Raw genomic sequence first — 26,688 nt, forward strand, 5'->3', positions numbered from 1 at the left:
AATCCTAGGCAGCGTTACTCCAGTCTAACAACACTGATTTCAACGGGCGTGGACTGGCCTAACTCTGTTTAGGACTGCACTGCCAGTTAGCTGCGCAGAGGCGCCTTCTTTCTCCTCCCCCCGCTCCAGCCTAGCGCCTCCCGGGGCGGGGCCAGATGGAATAAAATAGGCCGGGGGAGGGGGGTTCGTTGGCGGCCGCTCCGACTGGTGCGGGATTGCGCGGTCTAGCGGTGCTGCCCATCGGACGTGGGGCGCCATGGCCAAGTACGTGGAGTTGTGCACCAAGGCCAAGATGCCCATCCTGGGACTGGGCACCTGGAAGGTGGGTGTGCGCAAGCAGGGCCGGCAGGACGCGTGCCTTGCATTGCAGCTGCCGTTTCATCTTTTGGGGGGATCTTTTTTGCATCTTTCCTCCTCCCTCCCGATTGCATTTGCTGGCCCCTTGCTCCGTTTCCCCGACACAAAGCTTTCGACGGGATCGACAACAAAAAAAGCCCAAATAGCAGCTGCGTCGCTTTCTTCGTGCCATGTGGCTTTCTGCTTACGAAAGCAAGGCGAGCCGTTACGAGGCTGGTGTGAGTTCGTTTTGCATGCGATTGGCACTTTTGCTTTCGCGGGGGGGGTACTATTTGCCGTTTGCTGTGTGCGTTTATGTAAAAAGGGGGGGTGATTTCCGTGTTTTCAAGTTATAAAGGGGCGGCAGAGATGATCTGGGAGGAATTTTAGAAATACTCTGTCACGGTATACTTGCTTCAACAGCCGAATCCTGCTTTTCATCATTTGTCTGTGCAATCCTTTGTAGAGTTGCTCCAGCCTAAGCCCATTCAAATCAATGCGGCTTAGACTGGCGAACTCTGCATAGGATTTCTGGCTTGACACTCACTACACGGTGGATGGAAGTAGGCAGTTGCAGAAACGATATTTCGTGTATTGCTTCATCTGGTCTTGTGCGCTTTTGTAGGACAGGACATAATAGAATTTGAAATCTTGGTTCAGATCGGTACTCTCGAAGGTGTTTTTTTAAAACCTATTTAGAAAGATGCTTTCAACTTGACTCCTTGAGGGGCAATTCCCCGCCGAACTTGGTGAAAATTCCATCTAAATAAACATGCATAGGTATAGTTATAAAATCTTTGTAAAAAACCTAGTTTTGGTGTAGTTGCACTTGTAGGCATCACTGCTGCACATATTTCATTTGACAGTAATCCCAAATTAACTCAGAAGCAATGTAGGATTGGGTTTCATAGTAGCCAGTCTTTTTTCTTGGTTGGCCACTGTGCAGTATCAGAAATTCAGCAAGTGAATAATGGCCCAGGAGCCCTGCTCGGAGGAAAATTTGGTAACTGTGTGCAGCCTGATTCTATGCACATTTATTTGAAAGAAAAATATATTAACAGTTCAGTTTGCATTTGACTTGGTTGTGCTGCATTCAAGAAGAAAACGAAGAGACTTTATCCTTGAAGTATTGCTAATGTCATTTCTAGAGTCTGCGTTGGTTTTAAGGTAGCTCTTGTTCCTGTTTCTCATTCGATAGCGATATTACAAATACTCTTTTTTAAATAATTAAATGTGGAACACTTGGGATTTGTATGTGCTCAAGGAGCAGCAAGAGTAACGAGATAAAATATCTAGAAAGTTCATTGTGTTTACATTAATATTCTTGGGATGCCTTTCATCTTATTCCAATTGAAGGTCATGTGCACACATCCGCTTTTTGTGCAGGCCTCATCTGGCCAAATGTGATAGGAGAGCTTCAAAAAAAGGGTGGGGGATGAAAAAACGCCTACTATATTTTTACTAACAAATCTTAATATTTTTTAAAAATCTCTGTTTTTTTCACTTGCATTCTCTTGAGTCTGTTCTTTTATCCAGAAATACTTGGATAACTTTCACACTTAGGCAAATCTTTCCAAACCAGTCTTTCTGGATTGGTGGATGACTGCTGCCAATTTTTTTGTTATTAATATTTTGACTGCAGTTAGCAAATCTGAAACCATTCCATGAAATTAGTTTGGTATAAACTCTTGCAGAAATTCTAGAAGAGCTATTTTCAGATTTAGAGGCAAAACTGCATTATGTGTGCAGTGGTGTTTATAATTTTATCCCCAGAAGTCTGATGCTGGCGTATTCCCACCATACTGGTAAAAAAACACACACACCAGCATTGGATAATAACTATTTTAAACCACATTTGAATTTTGATTATGAAAAAGGTAGTGCAGTCATACAACTTCCAAAGAAAACTAAGCTTTTGCAAATGGGTTATAATCTAACACTGTAAGACATGATGCAGATAGGGAATAGGAAAAGGAAAGAAATAATAAAAAATAAAGCATTGTAAATATAAATAGAAAAGATCTTACTGATGGCCAGTATAAAAGGTTCTGTTAGAGTGTGGAAGCCAAAGAGAACAGTAGGTTTTGAGAAGTTTTATGAAGGAAGAGATCATACTAAAATAACATGCTGGTGAAACTGTGTCAGAGGGTATAAACTGCCCAGAAGTAGCACCATAAAAACAGGAATTTATTGTGGCAACAACTGTTATGGCTTTGCCAAATGTGTAGAGAGGCCTGGAGAAGAGAAGGGAGGGGACCCTTTGGCCCAGTGGTACTTCAAGGTTCACAGAGAGTCACATTCATCATTAATCCAAACAGCCACATGATTACTGTATGCCATGTGCACCTAAGGTTGCCAGCCATTGGCAAGAGAGGGAAGGGACAGAGGGAATGATACTACAGCATCGGTGTGCCATCACTTCTGGTGCAAATTGGAAGTGACATCACTACATCTGTGTGCCATTTTACCATAGATTTTGTGAGTGATGCTAGAGCATTACAATGACATTTCTGGGTTTGGTCTGGATAGGATGGTGCAATAACACCTCCTGCTCCCCTTTTTCCACCATCACCCTGCCAAGTTTCAACGAAGGAGGTAGAGGGCAGGAGGTCTCCTGCCACCAGCAGAAGACCTGGTAAGTCTATGTGCACCACCTCACAAAACACACATGCAATAATTTACTATATAGCTATTAATATTAAATATATAACAAGAGCCTTTTAAATTACCAGATTACTTTTGAGCGTATCAAGTTGTCTCCCCACTGCTGTTGAACATTAGCCAGCCTCTCTCCCCCGTTCCGCTCTTTTCTCAAGATGAGGCACAGCAGTTCAGGCAAGAGAGAAAGATGGTCGAGGCACCAAGAGGAGAGCAAGCTGGCTGTGGAGAAAGGGGGGGGGGGGTAAAATCATAATCACTACACCGTGGATAGCTTGCTCTTTTTCTGGGTGGCTGCAGAGGTGATGGTTTTACCCTCTCTTCTCTGTGGCCAACTTTCTCTCCTCTGGCCAGTTTCCAGGTGCTGAGATGGGAGTGTGGAGGGTGCAGAGACGGGGAGGGGGGATGTTGGAGGGGAGGAGCTCTTTACTCCATCCCTGACGCAAGAACCTGCAACTCAGGGAGGCTTGCAACTAGCCCATCCTCCATTGTTTCAAGGTGGAACCACTTGCCAGCTACAAGCCCTACTTTCTTAGAGCATGGAACAGGCAACACAGTGGGGAAGAGTGCGCAGAGTAGCCACAGGTGGCTTCCAAGATACTGTCTTGGCCTCTGTCACCGGCCAGAGAAACAGGACCCTGGAGGTTTTACTCTGGCACTTCCTCTAAGAGCATCACAGCAAAGAGAAGACAGGCCTGGCCCAGCTTTCAACTACAGAAGCAGCAGGCTGGAAGCTCGCTTCCCGTTCACTGCTGGAAGGATCCCTGCTTCACCTGTCGTTTGCCCTGGAGCTGGAGAAAAAAGGGGAAAAGAGAGGTCGACCTCTGTCACTAGTTGCAGGATAGACACGCCGCTTCCATCCAGCCATGGGCAGCCTGGCTCAGTTGAATATAAATTCTAAATGTCTGTCTGACCTCCGTTCCTCTTCCTTTCTTCTTTCACTTTCCTTTCCTTGTATGTCTTGCCTTTTTTAAATAGTCTGCCTAGCTCTTTATTGATGTATGCTGTTTTGGGAAGTCATCTGACAGAAAAAAGTGAAACATAAATGTTCTAAATAAATACATAAGAGATCCAGCCAGCTTTTCTACAGGAGATAAAAGGCAGGAGGGGCTTCCCTTTGACCACCCCCTTGAAGGGATTGTTGGTCCAGAATAGTAATGGGGGATGGTGGCTGTGATAAGGAGGGGAACTGGGGGTGAAGCGGTGTTGTGTAGTGGCTAGAGTGATGGATTAGGATCTGTGCGACCCAGGTTTGATTCCTCACTCTGCGATGGAAGCTCATTGGGTGACCTTGAGCCAGTCACAGCCTCTCAGTGTGACCTACTTGACAGAATTTGTTGTGAGGAAAAAATGAAGGAGTGGAGAATAATGTAAGCCGCTTTGGTCCCCATTGGGAAGAAAGGAGGAGGTATAAATGAAGTAAAACAAATAAAAAATGTAGTGAAAAAGCTGACTGGATTCAACCCCGAGATATAATAATTGAACCAATGGAGACTGAAGAATGGACAGAAGAGTGAGATCATGGAAGAAAAGAGCCAAATATGAGGAAGAAGGAAGGGACTATTTGTATTGGCTGCTGGATGGAAAGGGCAGTCACTGCTAAGAGCCATAAATAGGTTTGGCCTAAAGGCCTTTTCCCTGAATGAACTGAATGGCTTTCCACAAGGAAGATTTATGAAGGTGCACAAACCGTCAGAGAAACCTGTCTGACTTTCTAAAGAACCTCTGCTTAAAAGCTCTGGGTTTCCCTGGAAAGTTACAAGCATGGTTTGAAAACAGCATATAGAACAAATCTGTTCCTGGATCCTTTCTTATCATTTCCTTCCTGATAGGCAAACTGGTTTCCATGCAAGCTGCACAGTGGACAAGTGGCCTGTGTTTCAGCCTGAAAATTATTCCCTCCAGCAACCTGTAATCTTTGTCATTTGTTCCTTTCAATACATTAGAGTCACAAATCAACCTTTGAGGCAAATAACTGTCAGTGATTATCAGTGACAGCTAGCTAATCGAATTGGCTATACCGGGTCTCTGGCTGTAGGGACCATCTGTCCCAGTCAGCGTCTGCTTCTGGTTCCTCTGTCATATGAAAACACTGCAGCCTTCACCTTTTAAAGTTGGGGCTAGATATCCTTTGTTGGATGAACCTGCAAAGTAATTGCATTTTGTTGCTTAGCCAGGTTCCAGCAAGCACTCTACGTCTTGAGCTTACTTAGAAGAAATAACCGCAGCTTTTTCTGAGTCCTTGGATAGAAAATGAAAAGGTGATATTCATCATCATTCCAGCCTTGAGGCAGGTTTACGACCTGTTCCCTGGGCTACACATTTTTATTTTCCATACATTGGAATGCCCTTTCAGATGCTACCACACCCGCTTCTTTTAAATCTCTCCTTAAATACACCTTTTTCCTTGACGTCTTTGGCACATTCTGCTTAGCCCCTCTCCCCTCCTAAAGCTGAGCTTAAGAACAGGCCACTAGAATCGATAGGGGTAATTTCCAGCATGTTTATCCTAGCCTTCACCCTTCTCGTTTCCTCTCGTCGTTGGGTCACAGACAGATTTTAAATTGTAACCTCTTCAGGGCAGGGGCCTACCTTTTTGTACTGTTACAAAATGCCATATGGATTGACGATGCTTTATAAACAACAGTAATGATACATTTGGAGTGGGACAGTGCATGAACCTGAGATTTGTTCCTATACCATACTGGAGAGGCTGCTTGCTGAGAATTGGTGTGAATTTGTTTTCTAAAAAAGGACAAAGAAAGGGAGAGAATTGAATTAAGAACCAGAAAGGTTAAAGAAATGTCTGGTTCTTCAGTGAATTTGTTTTCTGAGGCTCAGGAATGCCAAAGCAAAGACAGCTGAGGTCACATTGATTTGCAATGCCTTTAAGCTGTTCCTATGAGGGCCCAGCAGATTTTGGGTGGCTAGAGGAACTCAGTGGACATTTTCTTCCAAACAAATGCCTTCACTTCGTCTCCAAGATACCAGTGGAACCTGCAACACTGCCTGATGGAAATACTGAAGAGATTTTGTTGCATCTTCTGAATTCTGCAAATATGAGTACTGTGTGTGGAAAGCCGTTCGTTGATCAAGTGTTTTAGTATGAAGATTTTCATTTCTTTTTTAGTTCAGCCTCCAATGTTGACACCAGGTTTTCTCATGCTAAATCTTGAGTAAAGGCCAAACTGGATGTAACAGCAATATGTAGACACCATTTTAAAGTGATTTCAAAATGCTGTGAGTTTTTATCCCCCCCGCCCAATCCTCTCTGGAATAAACTCAAAGTGACTTGAACTGTATACAATGCTTAAAAGTGCTAGTTTGGCATTTGTACGGGGAGGTGAGCACCTCCCCCCCCCCCATGCCCTCACACCATTTTAAAATCACTTTAAAATGGCAGCGGTGTCTACAGGTCGGACTTGTGGCTTCTGTCACGTCTCATTTGGCCCAAGTTACACATTCTTTATTGTAATTCACTATTCTTGGCCCCATATTTTTAGGACCATTTCTCTATTTACTTCAGAAACCTGTGATTCGATGCCCAGATTGTTTCAAGGTTATACAGGAAGAAAGATGTACACCAAGGCACGATAAAGACATTCTTTTAAAAAGACGGCTTCTGTACAGGAGTTACAGACATCTGCCCAAGTTTCTTCTTGTATATGTAATGCAAATAGTTAACAAAATTGGTTTTGACTTTACTACACTTTCATAAAGCTGCCATATAGGGAGTCCGACAATTGGTCTATCAGAGTTAGTGTTATCCAGGGTCTCAGGTGGAAGGCTTTCACATCACCTGTTACCTGAGCCTTGCTGGGATTGAACCTGGGAACTTCGGCACGCAAAGCAGATGCTCTGCCTCTAAACCCTGGCCCCTTCAAGGTACTATGCCTGGGCCAGGACCGTTATAAAAGATTTGGAGGGAAAGAAAGATGTTTGACAAGATAACCAAATGAGATGTTTGAACTGCATTTTCTTTCGATTGTTCAGTCTCCACCAGGGAAAGTAGCGGACGCAGTGAAGAAGGGCATCGATGTGGGATATCGCCACTTTGACTGCGCCTACGTGTACCAGAATGAAGACGAGGTTGGCAATGGAATCCAAGAGAAAATCAAGGCAGGAGTAGTGAAGCGTGAGGACTTGTTTGTTGTCAGCAAGGTATTTATTTGATATTATTTGAATCTGTGCCCCTTCACTATTCTAGTTTACTTACAGTGCAGTCCTAATCAGAGTTATGCAGAAATATCATTACCGCGATGAAGACAGCCCTCGCTGATCTACAGTCCCACTTACCTCCCCAACCAGGTAAAGATCTAATCCACATGGCGGAGAAGAACTTGTCCCACATTGAGAGTGTCCAGGGGTACACCTCCCACTCCCACATCTCCCCTACAGAGGTAGGAAATGGGGACACGGGCACCCTGACCCTATACCTGGCCCCACCCACCCCTGCCACATGTACATCCTCTGCCACATGTGCACCCACTCGTGGTCTGTGTTGGAGCCTGTGGGCATTGCCAAGTCCCTGTGGGTGCTCATGTGTCTCTATTCACATGTTGGTGTGCACAAGGTGCAGGTTCTGTGTCGATATGCATGATATGTATGGTTTGCTACATTTGGATGTGAGTTGTGGATCTGGGTGATGGTCTGATAAAATGGAGAACACTCTGGAAGTGTGTGGGTGTGCAAATAGGACTGGTTCAGTGGTAGATCATCTCCTTGCATGCAGAAGATCCCAGGTTCAATCCTAGATATTTCCAGTTAAAACAATTAATGACATTAACATTATAATAACATTTGATTTATATACCACCCTTCTGAACAACTTAACGCCCACTCAGAGTGGTTTACAAAGCGTGTTGTTATTACCCTCACGACAATCACTCTGTGAGGTGGGTGGGGCTGAGAGAGCTCTGAAAGAGCCGTGACTGACCCAAAGTCACTCAGCTGGCTTCAAGCAGAGGAGTCGGAAATCAAACCCGGCTCTCCAGATTCAAGTCCCGCCGCTCTTAACCACTACACCAAACTGGATTAGTTAATAGGTGATGTGAAGGACCCTTCCCTGAGACCCTGGAGAGGTGCTGCCAGACTGAGTGGACAATACTGACTTGGTAAGACAATGCTCTGGTCCAGTATAAGGCAACTTCATGTATTCATGTGAAGCTAGCAGCACCCTCTCTGGTATGCTTAGGAGCGCAGGATTGTTATTTGTGTGTGCACCAGTGTTTGCATACAGGGATGTGTGTATGTTTATGTGTAGCATATCTTTGTACAGCATATCTGTGTGTGCTTGTTCTAATGCAAAGAATGAGTCAGCTCAAGATAAGTCATCTTTGCAAAGGTGTTTGAGTTTCACGGTGTGAATGTACTGTGTGGGGAGCATGTGTGCACTGAGGATGTGTTCACTAGGCAGCTGCAGCCTACCAGAGCTTTCTAACATGTTTACATCCACAATGCTTGTGTTTGTCATACAGCATGTTATATGTGCTCAGTAAACCATTTTGCAGATTCTGATCTAAAAGTGCTTTTGGAAAGCAGTGTAGGTACTGAAACATGAAGTGTGTGTGGTTGGTGTCTGTCTGCTTCTGCTGTCTTGGAGAGAAAAACTTTGGCATCCAGAAGTGAGCACCAATGGTGTTGAAAGCAGGTGTGGCATCTGTATGCACAGAGGCATTTCAGAGCCGCTATGAGTGTTTGGGTGGGGAGTCTTTGGGCGCTGTGTTCTTGGGACATGGATGAGCATATTTTTCTTTATCTCATGATTTGGTGATACATTTGTGTGTATTGTTCCCTGCATTGCCCTGACCTGGATAGAGATGGGATTCTTTCCATCTCTAAAGAAGCCCAAGGTCACTATGCAGAGGCAGGCAATGGCAAACCACCTCTGTTAGCCTTTTGCCTTGAAAACCCCAGCAGGGATTGCCATACGTTAGCTATGACTTGACAGCACTTTCCAGCACCACCAAGTCCCTCAAACATAGAATGATATGAAGGATGTGACTCTGGTTTGGATTGCACCGTTAAATGCATTTATCCCATCTTTCAAAAACAAGATCTTCAGGGCAGCTCACAAAGGTCAAAAAGCACAATGCAAGATAAAAACTATCATAATAAAATTTTAAAAATCAGTAAAGATAAAAACTGTCTGTATCATAGCCAAATGAGCAAAATACCTAAACAGGAAAAGCCCTTGCAGCAGAAAGGATGTCAGACACAAAATCTTCTCTGGAACAAACTCAAAGTGACTTGCAATAATATACAATGCTTAAAAGTCGATGTGTTTGGAAACAGCAGCAGCGTTTTTAAAATCAACAAACTTGAAGACAACAGAAGGTGTGGTGGGAAAGTGAACTTCTACTTAGACATCTAAAAATGTCCAAAGCAGACCTGATCAATCTTGTTGCTGAAAAAAGAGGAAAGCCCTCCTAGGAATGACAACCAGTGATGTTGCTGCTTTTGGGTGGGTATGTGTGCATGGGCACATGGATGTCCAGGGTTTCTCTAAAGTGTAGCTCTGGAGGAAGGAAAGCAGCTGTGATAAACGTTATCAGGCCCTGGTTTGTAATGTAAGGACTGTCCTTTTCATTGCAGCAGTATGGTGCTTCACTTTAACCCTAAAATTAGGGAGTGCATGGGAGGGATCCCTTTAAGGTGTCTGTTGCTGTCAAAGAAGAGAATTAATTCCTACAACAAAGCAAAGGGGAAGCAAATATTTGGCTCATTGCAAGTGTCTACTACAGAAAATAAAATGTGAGAGCCAGCGTGGTGTAGTAGTTAGACCCAAGTTTGACTCCCCTCTCTGCTCTGCAAGCATGCTGGGTGACCTTAGGCCAGTCACACATTCTCAGCCTAGTCTACTTCACAGGTGTGTTGTGAGGATAAAATGGAGGAGAGGAGGATGGTAAGCTACTTTGAGTCCCCATTGGGGAGAAATGGGGGGTATAAAGAAAGTCAATAAAATAAAATCCAGGTTGACACTCGCCTGAAAGATCACTGAAAAGGGCAGCTGCTTCACAAATGGGCAAAAAAGAGAGAGAGCAAAGAGTGGTCTTGACAAAGTAGGTATAGCAGCAATGACCACATACTAGCCTTGCTAACAGTCACAATGTATTTACTAATACAATACATAAACTCAGTACACAGTAAAATGCATGTACAATGAACAATTATCAATACAATTAACAATACAATTAATTCTACACTTCACATGTGGAAAACCATTCATACAATCAGGTACCTCAAGATAATAAAGTGCTGGTGCTACCAATTGCTACATAAATTCATTGCACATATAACTATTAAAGTGCAAGTGCCTAGTAACAACCCAGCATATTTCTATTCCACAGGTCCTGGATAGCAATGAATTTATGTAGCAATTGGTAGCACCAGCACTTTATTATCTTGAGGTACCTGTATTTTAGCAATTGTATGAATGGTTTTCCACATGTGAAGGGTAGAATTAATTGCATTGTTAATTGTATTGATAATTGTTCATTGTACATGCATTTTACTGTGTATTGAGTTTATGTATTGTATTAGTAAATATATTGTGACTGTTAGCAAGGCTAGTATGTGGTCATTGCTGCTTCACAAACTGGGGCATTTGCTATACCTGTGACTTTTCTGAAGGTTTCTCTGAGTTGTCCATTATGAATCAGCTATCAGACCTTCTTGTTACGCTCTGGAGAAGGTCGTCAACCTTTCTAGACCTGGGACCCACCTTTAATCTCAAATGGCAGCATGGGGTCCACTGAATTGCTAGCACACATCAGGAACTTGCATGACATCACAGTCATGTGACAGGAAGAAGAGGAGCCAGAGTCTCTGAAGCTGCCTGTGCTAAAAAGGAATCTTCTCCACTGTCAGGTGAACTTGCCTTGCTGTGTACTGCTTTTCTTGGTGTGCATGCAGAAAGAGGCAGAGGTTATGGTGCCCTTGGTCTTGCCATACGCACACTAGCAGCAGGCCTTTCCAGAAGAAAGAAGCCGTGTAGGGGCTTGCCTCCCAGCAACCGAGGCTTTGTAATTCTCATGACAACAACAACAACAACCTTGTGCTCTTCTGGACAACTTAATCCAAGCACACTCAGAGTGGCTTACAAAGTCGATGTAATTATCACCACAAACAGACTCCCTGTGAGGTAGGTAGGGCTGAGAGAGCTCTGAGAGAGCTGCAGCTGACCCAAGGTCACCCAGCTGGCTTCAAGTGGAGGAGTGGGGAATCAAACCTGGCTCTCCAGATTAGAATCCTGCCGCTCTTAACCGCTATACCAAACTGGCTCATAAGGTCCTAAGCCATAGGCAGAAGTGTTGTGTGAATAAGGCAATGCACTCCAGTAACCTGTTCATATGCTAGACCTTTCACTCAGGAAAATACTGTGAAATAGACTTGTTATCTTTGGCGTGAATGGTGATGTCTCTTCTTCCTCTGCAGCTTTGGTGCACATTCCATGAGAAACACCTGGTGAAGGGTGCATGCAAGGCAACCCTGACAGCCCTGAAATTGGATTACCTGGACCTTTACCTTATTCACTGGCCTGTGGGATTCAAGGTAGAGTGAATGGCTTCCCTTCCCCACATAGCCCTTGTCCCTCATAGCAGCTGGCAGGCTGACCATCACTCCAGGGGAGGCTGCATTGGAACATTCCTTGCCTTTTCTCCTGGGACTCCTTCCATCAGTACCCCAAAGTTGATGACTGAGTTTACTTTTAGCCCGGGAAGCTGCAGAGCACAGATTTCAGTGGGCCCTGATGGCACCCGCAGTTTGGACTGGCTAGGGGCACTGGGTCTCCCTAGACTCAGGCAGAGTCTTGTCTATACTGTAAGCTTCTCTGGAGCTGAGCGATGCCCACCCTTTTCATCTCACAGGTCTCTTCCCCCAATTCTAGGATTTGCCCAAGCCCATAGTTGGCAGGTGGAGTTGCCCTAAGGAGAGCTTTGTGGACCACAGTTTTCCTGGACCCCACTGGGCACTGATAACATTACTGTAATGCTGAGAGGGAGAAAACAGACTGAGGTTGCCAGCATCTGCGTTGATCCAAAGCGGAGAACAAAAGCCATGTATTGCCACAATCTATCTACCTGTCTAGTATTTTAACCTGGCTTTCCTCCAAAGAGCTCACATTGGTTATTCAGATAGGAGAGATCTCATAGATCATGCTAGCTCTTTTCAAACAATACAGTTGTGTGTATCGAGAGTGCACACTACCCACAAATGTGTGGATTTTGCTCATTAACGTTTCTGTACATGCCACAAAACCCCCTGATCTTTCAGAGTTCACGTTTTTGTGTACCAAAGCCAAAAATCCACATATTTTCCCTTCTGAGCAATGTGGCAACTGCACATATCAGGAGGATCCTTACTCTTGTCATCCTTGCAATGTGCATAGACTGTAACATTTGAAAAGGGCTATGTAAGGATCCCATAAAGTTCACCTCTTGGAATAGTGTATTTAAGTGTCAAGCCTGTAGTTTGGTGGCCTTGTGGAGCACATCTATAAATTGGATAATGGCATGAACGCTCTACAAGGCCTTACTTGTCTGAACAGGATTAATGGAGGATAAACCTATAAATCGCCACTGGAAGTCAAAGCTAAAAATGGAGCTTCCATGTTCGCAAGCATTATGGCTGATTATCAGATAATGGAAACTGATAACAAAAGATGACCTGGGGGGATGTGGCTGACCACTCTCTGAACCAGAGCGCCAGATTTGTTCTGATCCAGCAACGAAGTTGTATGTATTTGAGGAGCCAGTTTACCCCCTTAGGTTATAACGAGTCTGCCTACTGCCATATCTGTAAAAATCTCCGCGATGGAGAAGAGCATCAAGAAATGAGTTAAGAGAGCATTCCATCTGCTAAACAGTCTGAAAGGGAAGGATCCTTTTAATTTCAAAAAATTCCCAGTTGTATTTAAACCACACATCAAGCAATAGGGCTTATTCCTCAACATGATGGAGACTCAGTGGAGTCGGAGGCTAGATTTTTTTCTATCAGGGAAAGGCTGGAAAACCACTGGGTAATTCTTTCTGCTCAAGTGGTAAAAATGAGGGCATCTGGTCGACTCTTCTGTTGGCCAATAATAACAATAGCAATAACATTGTGCTTATATACCACTCTTATAGATAGATTAGTGCCCACTCAGAGAAGTGAACAAAGTCACTGTTGTTATTATCCCCATGATACAGCTGGGGCTTGTCCAAGGCCACCTGCTGTGCTCATGGCAGTAGTGGGATAAGAACCAGCAGAGTGCTGATTCACAGTCCAACCACTTGACACAACTTCCAATTGCTGTTAGGGCTACCACATGGCTGACAGTTTAGCATTAAACTTCATGGCTTGTGCAAAGTATTACTGTTGTTGTCTAGCTCACATTCATGAATGCTTACCACTGAAGATTGGTAGTCTGGTGCCCATATCAGTTGCCTTCTGGATTTTCAGCCAAAAGGTTAAAATGGCTGGTTGGTTGACGAGTGGTCACTAGTTCTTTTTCTGTGTCTGGAAGATGTCAGGCAGATCTGTCTCCCTCTGTAAGGGCCATAGCATAAGCGTGCAGGATTAGTCCGTTGCATCTTTGGTCGATGGACCTTGCAAAGCAGGCACAAGGACAGAGTCCTGTTTTAATGGTAAAAATACACTTCCGTTTTTGCTTTGCACTGACAGGCTGGTGACAATCTGTTTCCTGCTGATGAAAAAGGCATGACTATACCCAGCAACACCAACATTCTAGACACCTGGGAGGTATGTTCACCTTCAATCAAAAGTTTCTTCTTTGTGTCACTGTTTGCATGCCAGTTTTTGGTGTAGCTTGCAACGGTTCATTGCAAATAATACAGTTGTGCTATGTACTCTGCTTTAGCAACCAGCCAACCCTGAAGTTTTTCGCTTCCCAGTAAGTCAAACTTAAGAATTAAGCTGGGGAGCAGAGTATCCTCTCTGGCGTATCTAGAACTACATATATGGAAAGAAATTCTCTTATTCATATTCATTCTGCACACTGGCCATGAACGGCTAGCTACCCTGTGAGATGAATCACTTCCACATGGGGATGGTTCCCCATTGTGCTGTCACTGGCGCCGTGCAGGTGAGTTCTTCGTAGTATCCCCTTATACCCATTCCTTCCACCATCATAATGACTGAGGACAGTTTTTCTGGAAAGATTGGGAAAGAAAGTTTTTTTGGGGGGATCACACTGAAGATGGAGGAAATCCATCCTCGGTTGCACAAGGAATTTGTGTGGAAGTGCAAAAAAAAAATCCTTGCTGCAGTTGGGGACAGGAAGGGATGTGGGGCTAAAAGTCAGTGTGGAAACAACCAAGGAGGCAGCTGAAGATGCCCTTTCATGCCTGCATCATCGCATGCTCCTGGAACAGTTAAGTGTTTCCGCTTTTCCTATTTCTTCGTCGTATGTTCAGAGAAAGTAATCATTCTCTGTTTGTGAAAGAGCTTGTTTTCTGTAATAAAATTCTGTTTCTTTTCCCTATTTTCCTCCCCCAGGCCTATTTTGTGTGTGCATGAGCCGTTGAGGTGCATAGACCTATACGCTCTATGTCCCTTATGGAAAAAAACTCAAGAAGAGCCCTGCTCTATCAGACCGGTGGTCCATCTAGTCCAGCATCAATAATAGTCTGTATTATTAGTCCAGTAGTCATATTGAAGTGTGGAGTGAGTTGGAAGGACAGGAGCTGCGATCTCACCAGGTGTTAAAGATTATGCAGCGCTCCCATGATTCTGCATTAAAAGAACACCCTTCCTGCAGTTAGAAATCTAGCATGTCACAGAAGTTGTAGACTAGCCTTCTCCCCAACGAGCTAGTTTTTGTGTGTGTGTCTGGTGGAGAATTTTCAAGCGTATGTTTCCCTGCTTCAGAAATCTTACAGTCCCCAAAAGGCTGTACTGCATGATATGTTTGAGCACGTAGCTTTTCTCTGGGATGCATCTTGTTAGTAGAGAGCACAGGTGACTTTTAAAGTGCCAAGACTTGCCTAGGCCAGCCAGAGTGGACGCAAATGCAGATAGCATGCTGATTTTAGCTGTGCATCTTCTGTATGTAATATTTGATCTTTGGTGTGCCCTTAGGCCATGGAGGAGCTGGTGGACGCTGGGTTAGTGAAAGCCATCGGCGTTTCCAATTTCAATCATGAACAGATTGAGAGAATCTTGAACAAGCCTGGATTAAAGTACAAACCAGCAAATAACCAGGTAAGGGGGATACAGCGCAGACCTAAATACTTAGGTGTATTCAATGAAGTCAATACAAGACTTAGAAGGGTGTAACTCTGCTTTGAAATGCATTGTTAATGTTACACTTCAGGTATACTTTGAGCATCATAAAGGATAGATCAAACTTAAATTTCCTGTTAATTGGATGGATACCAATGCCCGTAGGGAAGATCTGAAGATGCACGCCTACAGTGCTTATTTAGAACCGTTCTTCATCGTTTCTATAATAGTTTTCAGCATAGAAAGGGCTTTACATTTCTTATACTCAGCACTCTGTGAAGTTGTCTAGACTGACTTACACAAGAGCACATGAACTTGTGAAGCTGCCTTATATTGAATCAGGCCATCAATATTGTCTACTTGGATGGTCAGCAGCTCTTCAGGGTCTCAGGTTGAGACCTTTCACATCACCTGATCCTTTCAACTGGAGATGCCAGAGGTTGAACTGGGACTTTCTGCACCCAAAGCAGATGCTCTACTGCTGAGCCATGGCCTCTCCCTATAAAAGTCACTGCTTGGTGACTTTTCATAGCTGAACTGAGAGTCTCTCTACATGAGACGCCTCAGCACGTGTTCATCAAGTGTAGAGAGACGCAGTGTTAACTGGGAAGCGTAGTTTAAGAAGACAGCCGGTGGAGATCACTCCTCAGCGGGTTTGTCAATTTCAGCTTTGCCCCCCTGAAGCTCTGACAATTTCACCTCTCCAGTCTAAAACTGTGTAGGATCGCAACTAGAGGGCAGCGAGGAATGGAACTGGGCTGGAGCTTCCTTCCAAAGCCAGGCTCAGACCTGGAGACATTATAACAGGCTGAAGTTGCTTTTCTGGCATTTCACAGCTCCTTCACACAGCTTCAGTGTATAGCAAAGCCTTTGCCCTGCTGCCAGCTCTGTCTTTTTAAACTACTCTTCCTAGCTAACATTGCATATCCCACCATGTGTTCTTCATGTGTCAGATACCTTGTGTAGAGAGACTCTGAGATTTGCAATTCCCATGGAAAAGCACGTTGCTAGTTGCAGCTAGCAAATCCAGGTAGTCTTTCTGTGGCTAGCGATGCTGAGTCGATGGAGAAGAGAGTGCTTAGTTGCATCAGCAGGTGGATCTGTGTCCACTGCTTCTACAAACTATAATGTCTTTTCTAATTTATCATAGACAAATACCGGTGGAAAGATTTGTACTGAGGCAAAACAGTGTTCTTCGATGGGAGTCATAAAATATAACCAGATAGCCCACTTCTCAATTCACTAGACCTTAATGAGGAGTTAATCTCTCCAGCTTTATTACACACATCTATGGTTCCTTTTATTGCTGCTACCGCCAGAATAGGAATTAAGGAATTACCTGCATAGTTTATAGAGTCTTGACTCTTTTTTGTTTCTCTGTTTCTTAAAGGATTCATCTTCATATTAAGAACCCCAGACTTTTCTTATCCTCCCACTCCAAATTGTCCTGGACATAGGGAGAAGCCTTGGAAATGTTGCTTGTTAGAGTAATTCAGATCCAGGCAGGAATCTCCACGTCTTCCCTTTATACTTCGGAAAGTGTGGGCCACATTAGGCCCACAGACCACCATTACACCAGTCTCATAAAAGGAAAACATTACTTGTTTTTGCAGTCATTCTTTACAAAAAGGACGAAAAAAATAGCGGCGCACAAAAGAATGTAACAATTACCAAGCAAAGGAAAACAAAACAAGCAGTAAGCATAGTCCTTTCCCTGAGTCTTCAGGCTGTGTGATCAGGCAGACAGAATAATCTTTAAATGAACAAATTTCCAGTTTGGGCCCTATCTCTCTTTTCCAACCATTCCTCCAGTCTCCTTTGTTTATGAAGCTTTCCCATTCCAAAAGCACTTGTTCAGCCACTATCAACTCCAGGTTCTTCCAAACAAAACACTGAGAACTTCTATTAAATTCCATCAGACTCCTTCCCATCCTATTTGATGGAAAATTACTAGGCTCTAGGGCCTAGGCAGTTCCTTGAGACTGACATAATTACCTATGAGTCCTAGTGCCACATTAAAAGTTCTTTTGTTCTGTTGGCTACCCCATATTAACATATGAATTGGCTTCCTGTTAGCCTAGCAGACCAAAGGCTATGGTAAAAAAAAAACAACCTTGATTTGTGACCTTTTTTTTTTCTTGAGAAGGTGGCTTTCTGTTGATCTCAAAGCAAATTAAACATTTACCTGGCAAAGGTTTGTTTACACATATACCTGTGCATAGAAATTTCATTTCCTCATATACGCAACTAGGCTTAAGAGATTTTCTGTGTAGCCCATGATCAAAATTTTTGAGCCTTCCTATGTCCAGTGCAGGGTGCTGTTTCTCACATCAACCCATATTATCTGAGCATTGTGGTTTCTACTTTCCAAGAGTCTGTAAGCCACAAAGCACTAAGGAATTGCTTTGGAACGTGTTGTTGGCTCCACTTTGAAACTGGATCCACTGTAGTAAAAATATTATCTCTGCCTTCACCCTTAAACACAAATGGGATCCTTTCAGGCAGTGTAATTTCATGAGCTTTGAATGATAAAGGGGCTATAAAAATAACAGTAATGTGTAAAACCTGGCGCCTGAAATCAGTCTAAATATGTGATCAACAGGGGTGGTTGAAATGTATGAATGGGAAGGTAACATGCTTTAAGCAATCCCTTCTGTGCCTCATACTGAAATTAAAGTATGAAGTGAGAGAGACACTGAGGATGTTCCAAGAATAATGTTACAACCTAAATATAGCTTGTGAGACCAAGATTCACATCTGTGTACGGATGCCGCTCTACCTAACCCAGTTTATTTGGGTTTTTTGCCCAAGAAACTGACTTTCTCAGTGCTGCTGAAGCAAAGTATCCTACTGAATTAGTTCAGTCATGCCTGGCCATGAACTGGTGACTTAATTTTCAAAATGTGTATGTGGGAGTTCTGGGAAGCAGCCATAAAGCCCTCTCAGTGAGCCCCACACTGAGGCCTAGAAATAAACTCCAGCAACTGTGTAACTCTATCCAGTACAGTTCGGCCTCCTTGCTTGCTCGTTAGCCAGACCAGATAGAAGCTGAGTAAAGCCAGAGAATGGTGCTAGTTTTTTCCAGAGTATTGACGGAAGAACAAAAAGGGTATTATTGCCCCTGGAATTTGCACATCCTTCTAAGTATGAGGATGCCACTGCAAGAGGTGGCAGTGAGGCAAAATGTTTGTGTGTCGGTCAGAGTCTATGATCTTCAGTGTAAGAATCCCCAGATTCCTTTCATGGTATATTTTGGGCCACCATTGAGACAGGCCGTTTCTCTGTCAGCCATAAGGGAGACTATAATGAAATGTACAATGCTTACTCCTGAGGAGATGTAGAACCTGTGGGTGTGGGCATTACAGTTTTTTTAGTAGGGAATGTGGGCCTATTTTAAGTGCTGTCTAGAATTTTAATTCCTCTTCCAGCTGATTGTAGAAAAGCAGTGCCTCACAGCGCATGTACGGATGCAACCTCAGACACTGTTTCTTTCTGTCCTTAAGCCCTTAGCCACAGGAGTCCCCAACCTTGGTGAGCCTGTGGGCAGTTTTGGAATTACGAGAAAGGCTAGTAGTAAATGCTATCTCAAAATAACTGCTGGGATGGGGGGCAGTTAAGACTTTTAGTTTCTCTTGGGGTAGGTGAAATATTTTAAAGTATATTTGAGCACAGATATAATAATAATAATAACAACATTCCATTTACATACCACCCTTCAGGACAACTTAATACCACACTCAGAGCGGTTTACAAAGTGTGTTGTTATTATCCTCACAACAATCACCCTGTGAGGTAGGTGGGGTGAGAGAGCTCTGGAAGATCTGTTACTGACCCAAGGCCGCCCAGCTGGCTTCAAGCAGAGGAGCGGGGAATCAAACCCAGTTCTCCAGAACTGAGTCCTGCTGCTCTTAGCCATTACACCAAACTGACTCTCAGTGGGGGAGAGTGGGTGTTGGTTTTCACCCAGGCTCCCCCTGAATATTTTTTTTTAAGTTTGAAACATTCGGGGGAGGGAAAATGGAAGATTTCCATTTCCAAATGTAATCAAGAACATTTTCAAGTAATGATGTCATGAGTAAATTATAGAGGGTGGCCTTGGTTTGCCATCTAGAAGTCTCTGCGGGATCAGGGACTCTGGTAGGGGAATCGAGTTCTTTGGTGTTCATAAATCTGTGTCCAGTGGATTTCATTTGGGGTGTGAACAAGAAGGTAGTCTGGTGATGGAAGGGTGGGGTAGGCATCAACTGGCAGAAAGTCTATTCTCCGTTCTCCTCCTTTACCTCTTTCCTCATCTTTTTCTGGCTCTTATATTTTCATTCACTTTTTTTTAATGAGGGTTCCTCTGCTCACCCCGTCTTCCTTTTTGCTGGTGGTGGAGCTGTTATTGTGGCAAAGTATCCACAAGCAAGCACACCCCCTCAAAGAAAACTACAGGAGCTGAACTATACACTCAGGTACCTGTTACCCTTTCAACTACAGCTGTAACCCCAACATTGTAGGAGACAGCTGGAGCGCAGATCACCCCTCCACTGCTGATCCTGTCAGCACTGCCACAACCTCTCCATTTTCCCGCCTTTAGCACTTCTCAGAGATGGCTGGAGAAGTGCCACAGGGGAGGGGCAGGCAAGGGAAGGAAGGCGCGGGATGAAGGAGTAGGAAAGGACAGAGTAAGAACAGCGGGAAGGACAAAGAGAAAAGGGGAATGTGACAAGGAAGGGTTTAGGAAGTGGGCTTCAGGGAACACTTGGGCAAAAGGCGCCATAGCCATAACAAGTGCCACATTGGGGATCATTTTTAAAAACAGAATTTATTTGAAGTGTTAAGATTAGGAACAGTGAATACGCTGTCATGGGCAGACAATTCATGTCTGATGGTCTGTTCCATACCAAAATGGCTGCAGGAAAGTTTGAATTTTTTATGAGGCTACTCCGATTACAAGAACAAATGGCAGCTGCTTGGTCTGGGAACCCAGTGTAATGCTAAACTCTCAGAATAATAGCCCTTCTCTTAGGCTGCAGATAAAGTCTGTTACACAAAGAGATGGATTCCAACGTATGATGAATAGGGCATACTTTACTTTGTAAACTGCTCTGAGTGGGCATTAAGTTGTCCTGAAGGGCGGTATATAAATCGAATGTTGTTGTTGTTGTTGTTAGGGTTTATATGTGCTCAAAGTACCAGCTGGCATCTGTTTCCGGCACCAGCCTCTGGGTGTGACCCCAGCACCTAACTGGCAGTATTCATTTATACGTCTCTGTGGATGTTATAAAACCAAGTTAGCTGGGAATGTATGTTGAATTTTAAAATAGCTCTCTTCAGGTTTCTGTCCCACATTCACGTTTCTACACTAGCACACCAGGAGGTGCTTCTCAATGTGTAAAAATGCCCAGAGAACATTTGCCAGGTTGGTCCCAGAGGACTAAGCCCAACAGCTGGAACAAGTGCTTAAGAACTCTGGATACTATGTTAGGGATGGGATGTGAAAGCTGCACATTTGAAACCTGCTAAAAATGAAGCTGTGGGTGACCGTGGGCCGGATAGAAGCCTCAGGGGGTGGTGAAAAGGTTACATTTGTACTGCCAGATGAATTATCATTAATAAAGAAACAATTGGATGATGGTCTTTATTGAACAAGAGCAGATTACAGTCTGAAAATCTTGTTTAGATGCTGGCTGTGAGCTAGCAAAGCTTAATTTATTTATTCATTTATACCCCACCTTTCTCCCCAAAGGGAACCCAAAGTGGCTATATTCTCCTCTCCTCCATTTTATCTTCATTACAACCCTTTGAGGTAGGTTAGGCTGAGAGTGTATGATTTGCCCAAGGTCACCCAGCAAGCTTCCATGGCAGAACAAGGATTCACACCTAGGTCTTGCACAGCCTAGTCTGACACTAACTGCTACGCAACACTGGTTCTTAATTTTATTTATTCAAGTTTTATACTGCTTCTCTTCAGTTAAGATCTTGAAGTGATTCACAATTATAATGGTTAAAACAATACAAAAATATAATATTCAATAAAATCACAATAAAACAGCCTACTTTAGGCTCAACCCCAGCCTATAAAACCCTGCAAATAACGTAAAAATTGGAGGTAGATAAAAATGCACACAATTTGCTTTGCCTCACAAAAGAATATTAGATAGCAAAGGCACACCAGAATAGTTCTGCCTTACAGAGTTTCCGAAACATCAACAGGTCCTGCTGAGCACACGTGCGTTCCGACAGTGCATTCCAAGGGGAGGGTGCCACAGTTGTAAGGGCCTCTTCTTGCTGGAAGAAAGTCAAGCTACCCTGGAGGCAGGAACCACCAGCAAGCCCTGAAAAGTTAAATGAAGCAGGTGGGGCGGGGGGGATCATAATGGGAGAGACGGACCCAAAGATATGAACGTCCCAGACCATGAAGGGCTTTAAAGGTGAGGACCAACACTTGATTTGTATCTGGAGGCTAATTGGTAACCAGTGCAGCTGCTTCAGGATCGGTGTTATAGGAGCTGACCGTGTTGATTTGGTCAGCAACTTAGTGACTGCATTCTGCACCACCTGAAGTCTCCAGAGTGTCTTCAAGGATAGCCCTATGTAGAGCAAGTTGCAGTAGTCTAAACAAGAGGTGACCATCACATGTATCAGTGTGGCAAGGTTGGATGCAAGAGATACGGGGAAAGTTCTTGGACTTGGCAAAGATGGAAAAATGCTGTTCTAGCCACCATGGACACCTGTGCCGAAGGGGAGAACTATGAGCAGCCGGAGGATTCGGGGGAATTTTTCCCGTATAGTCATTTATACTCATGAAGAGGCAAAGCCATACTTGGTCTAGAAAGTGGCTTGTCTCTTGGATGACGTGCTGTCTTGCTTTTATTAGAACTTGCTGTTGGAGGCATGGCACGTTGTTCACCTGAATCCCATCTTCTTCTTTGTGCTTGCAGATTGAGTGCCACCCTTATCTCACCCAAGAAAAGCTGATCAATTACTGCCAGTCCAAAGGGATTTCCGTCACAGCGTACAGCCCCCTCGGCTCTCCTGACAGGCCGTGGTGAGAATGTTTAGAAGGCTTCTTTGAACATTTGGCAAAACCTACCTTGAGGTTGGGACTCCCTTGTTTTGATTTGCTGATCCTTACCCATCGCTGCAAAGTAGATAAACGGACAACAAAAACAAGTGAAGGGGTCACTTACCTGCATAAGTAAAGGCAAGGTTGTCTCTGTAAGTTGTGATGACAGGAGAGAGTTAAGCTGGTCTCAGTTGGGTGAATTGATGCACAATAGGACAGGGTGTCTGTACTTTGAATAACTAGATACAAGAAGGAATTTCAGCAAGGGCAGCTTTTCCCACACCAGAAGGAGGGGAGTCATATCACTGCAGTGATTTATATATTCCCCCACCTTGTTAAGCCTATAGGTGTTTTTGGATGTTGAGAACAGGGAATGGGTGCCACCATAAATTGACTACTAATTATGAGTGGGTGGGTTTGGGACCAGCCATAAAATAGCTGTTGTGGGAGCTGGGGCTAGTCACAAAACGTCGCAGGCTTTTCCCCCTGAGCGTCCTCTTATTCTGGAGGCCACTGTTTCCACACAGGCAGTGACACCTACTGGACTCTTGAGGCAATTGCTGCTCCAGGGACATGGCAGAAAGCCTTGGTTGGCTCTCAGCTTTAGGGAAGGGATGCTTCTGGGAGGAAGGAAGCGGGCTGCAGGAAAGCACATCAGCGGGCATTGTAGTACTTACTGACACCATGTCGGGGATGACTGTCTTGCTCCAGTACTGACGAAGGGAGCTTTGACTCTCAGAAGCACATACCCCAGAAATCTAGCTGGCCTCTAAGGTGCCTCTAATCTTGCTCTTCTCTCTGTTCCCTGTTAGGTATTCCATTCCTAATAAAAATAAGGCCGCCCTTCCCCCACCAAATTTCTTACTTTTAATTAGCTGCTGACTTTATTTTTTTTTTAGGGCCAAGCCAGAGGACCCAAACCTCCTGGATGATCCCAAAATCAAAGAGATTGCTGCTAAGCACAATAAAACTGCAGCTCAGGTGTGTTTCTTTGGAGTGTGCCTGTGTACACAAGCAAGGAAGATGGAAGATGGTTTCACGTGGGGAGGGAGGGCTGAAGACAGGTGGGAGGAAAAGGTCTGTAGTCCTTGTGGGCGAGGGGCTTTCTTTATCCCAGATGGCTTTGTCTCATGATAATACAGACCACCAAATGCAGTGCCATTTCAGACTGGGAGGAGAGGGGAATTCAGGGCCAGTGTAGTAGGTGGTGGTGGTAGTATTTTGGATTAGAAAAAATGGATTTCAGAGGTGCAACCTTGTTTATGTAACTGCAGATGCTTAGCAGGAAAATGGAGGATCTACTATGGGACCCAGGAAACAATCTCTGGTCAGGAGGTGGCAGCTGGGACATTAAAAAATAAGAGATCACACCAGCAGGGCTCATTTCGAGGGGGAACGCACAGGAACGCAGTTCCGGCAGTTCCCCAAAGAGGTCACATGTCAGGTGGCCCCGCCCACCTGACTCGGCCATTTTGGGCCCGTTTCAGCCTGGATTGGGGCAGAAACGGCCTGAATCGGGCCTCTGACAGGTGGCGGATCACTCTTCCACTCATCAGTAGCCCGATCCTGACCATTTTGGGCCCCTTTTCAGCCATTTTCAGCCCCTTTTGCCATTTTGGGCCCAATTTCGGCCCTGAATGGCCAGGATTGGGTCCAAAACAGCCAGAATAGGTGATGTCAGGGGGTGTGGCATATGCAAATCAGTTATACTAATGCCACACTTCTGGCAATGGCAAGAGGTGTGGCATATGCTAATGAGTTATGCTAATGAGTTCCTCCAGCTCTTTTTCTACGAAATGACCCCTGCACACCAGACTGTGTAGAAGGGCTACTGTTTTGTTAATCGGTCGTCTTGTGTATTTTTCCTTGCCTATTTGTACTTTTTGTAGCTCAAACAGGAAGGCATGTTCTGTTTCTGCTTAATAGGTCCTGATCAGATTTCATATTCAAAGAAACGTAATTGTGATTCCGAAATCTGTCACCCCAGGGCGTATTGAAGAAAACTTTAAGGTAAGAATGGAAGCCCTGACTGGATCAGTTGAGACGTGCATATATGTTTGTTGTCTTCTCCATGGAGAAATAGAAGATTGTGTTTGTCATCCTAGTCTAGTATTTAGTGAGCAGAACTGTTAACGTCTGTTACATCTTCAAGACTGTTTGTGCACATTCTCCTGGCTCGCTTTGCCAGTTTTGTGAAAACAGAGGGAAGGAAAAGTAATAGTCCCGTCAATTGAATTTTTCCTAATATTAAAACCCACACCCACACACACAAGCACTGCTCTTTAAAACATACTTTGGAACCTGTGCTAAGTTTAAAGAGAGCATAAGAGAGAAATGCTGTAAACAAATTTGTTTTCCATGATTGTTATGGAGTATTTGGAATAAATTAGATATTCTTCTTGGCAGGTGTTTGACTTTGAGTTGTCCAAGCAGGAGATGGAAACCATTCTTGGCTTTAACAGGAACTGGAGAGCATGTGCCCTGAGCTCGTAAGTAGCTGTGCTTGAAAAATGTTTAGCAGGGCAACACTTCAGCTCTCAGATTCTGAGATCTGGATTGACGGAGAAATGGGCCACAATAACTAGTCAATTAATTGGTGAGATTAATCTCAAAAAACCCTTTTTGATCGATTAAGTTGGATAACATTCTTTAATGCTTTACTGATAAAAGCACACCTGAAGAGGAATTTTCCCTCCACCCTCAGATAGGAATGTCTTTCCTGGGACAGTTTATTTTAGTTTTAAAAAATTTCCCTACCCTTCCTGCGTGGACCCGTGTATCCTCTAGAAACAAATTGTGTTCCCCCCCCCCTACACACACACACACTTTGGAAGTAGTTTTAACATATCCAGATTTTAATTAAGCTACATTCTAGATACCAAGATAGTAGAGTTTGAATAGAAGTAATACCAACCCCATGTTGGTTTTCTTCCTAGTAAGACTTTAGTAAAATTGCCTTTCTTTAACTGAGGGACAACCCTAATAAAAATATTTTAATTAATAGTATTTGCAAAGCTGTAGTTTTAACAAAGGTAAATATTTTGTATCACTACAACATAATTCTGGATTCCATTAACTGTGAAAGCCTTTGAAAAACATAATCCAATATCTAGATTAGGTAAACCTAATGATGGGTTTTAGGTTTTATACTTATGAATAAATGTCAAGATCAGACCCTTCAATACAATCAGAAAACTACTCTGGAGATTTGTACTGTATAGTGAATACCTTCATCAAAATGCTAAATACTTTCATGCTGTGTCCTGAAAGTCCACGTTATGTTTAATCGGACCCGCACAACTTGTGGCCTGCCAAGCTGTCTTTTACCAGGGGCATGAGAAGCCCCGTCTTTGCTGAGAAGGAAGGCAACAAAAGCCAGAAGTTCGTCGTGCCCCTTATAATCTGGCACTCACATCTAGAAAGCTGCGTTGGGTTTGATGGGGCCCCAGATTTGCAAGGCTGTTTTAAGATACTGCTGTGCAATTCGTTCTTTTTTTCTTTGGCATAAAGAATAAGTAAAGTTTGTAAAGCTTTAGCACTAGTAAACTACTGTATGTATAAGCATAATATTTTAGCAACTGTAAAGTTTTTGATTCAAGCTTCTGCTTGACTCTTTCCTTAGGTGTATCAATCTCAAAGAATATCCTTTCAAAGCTGAATATTAAAGCCCCATTCTGCAAGTCACAGACAACGGGATGTCCACCTGAACCCTCTTGTATTGTTCGTCTGTTCTCTTTTCACCGCATCTGGAAACCTCTGCTTTTCCAGCATAGGTTCAGTATGTTTTGAGTAACAATGGGGGAGTGTGAATTGTATTGTCCTCCTCATTAAACACAAACATCTTTCCCAGAATTCACAGCTGGACTGCTACAGAGGTGAACAGTAACTTTTTAAGCTTTTTGTCATCACTACTTTTGATTCAGCCTAAAAAAGAGGCTCGTTTCTAAAAAAAGAGGCATGCTTCATGTCTCGTAGAAATCAAAGTTCAGTGCTTTTGCGTTAAAATTACTGGATGGCATGCTACCGCTTTTCTGCTAATAGAAGAGGGATGATCTTCTCCAGTTCTCTTCCTCGCTGCTGCTATCCAACCCAGAAAGCTTTTTGTTCATAAACATCCTCCCCCGGGGAGGATGTGTATTTTTATACATCACAGGAAGAATGATGGAAAAGTTCCTCATCCGTCAGCAGAGTGGTTGCAGGATATAACTCGGTGTTTCTAGACTCTCCTCTGTGTTCAGATTGGGAATTTTTGTAGTTGTGTTATTTTGTGCTCAATTGGCTCATGGTTTGCTCTCCCCAAGGATTTTGAAATGTATGACAGTATTGCTTCTAATAAAATCTCTCTAGTTAGCAGTTGTTTGTTTGTTTTCCTGCTAATGAAAGGCGCTGTAGCTCTATGTTATTCCATAAATCTCTAT

The 26,688-nt window shown here is 43.8% G+C and overlaps 1 protein-coding gene across 1 annotated transcript; it reads left to right on the plus strand.

Moving 5' to 3' along the window:
* The first annotated feature begins 169 nt into the window (after positions 1-169).
* Positions 170-26,620, plus strand: LOC129335706 (aldo-keto reductase family 1 member B1-like). The gene is made up of 10 exons (XM_054988494.1): positions 170-322; positions 6,988-7,155; positions 11,431-11,547; positions 13,660-13,737; positions 15,076-15,198; positions 22,146-22,252; positions 23,170-23,251; positions 24,197-24,280; positions 24,677-24,759; positions 25,893-26,620. The coding sequence occupies exons 1-10, from the start codon at positions 257-259 to the stop codon at positions 25,933-25,935; spliced, it is 951 nt and encodes a 316-aa protein (XP_054844469.1). The 5' UTR covers positions 170-256; the 3' UTR covers positions 25,936-26,620.
* Positions 26,621-26,688: the final 68 nt, after the last annotated feature.

This window comes from Eublepharis macularius, chromosome 9 (genome assembly GCF_028583425.1).
Source record: "Eublepharis macularius isolate TG4126 chromosome 9, MPM_Emac_v1.0, whole genome shotgun sequence".
Classification (NCBI taxonomy): Eukaryota; Metazoa; Chordata; class Lepidosauria; order Squamata; family Eublepharidae; genus Eublepharis; species Eublepharis macularius.

Coding starts and splice junctions, on each gene's coding strand:
- LOC129335706 (XM_054988494.1), top strand. CDS start 257: ATGGCCAAGTACGTGGAGTTGTGCACCAAGGCCAAGATGCCCATCCTG. Junction 15,199..22,145: donor ACAAACCAGCAAATAACCAG/GTAAGGGGGATA, acceptor TTGTGCTTGCAG/ATTGAGTGCCACCCTTATCT. Junction 22,253..23,169: donor GGCTCTCCTGACAGGCCGTG/GTGAGAATGTTT, acceptor TTTTTTTTTTAG/GGCCAAGCCAGAGGACCCAA.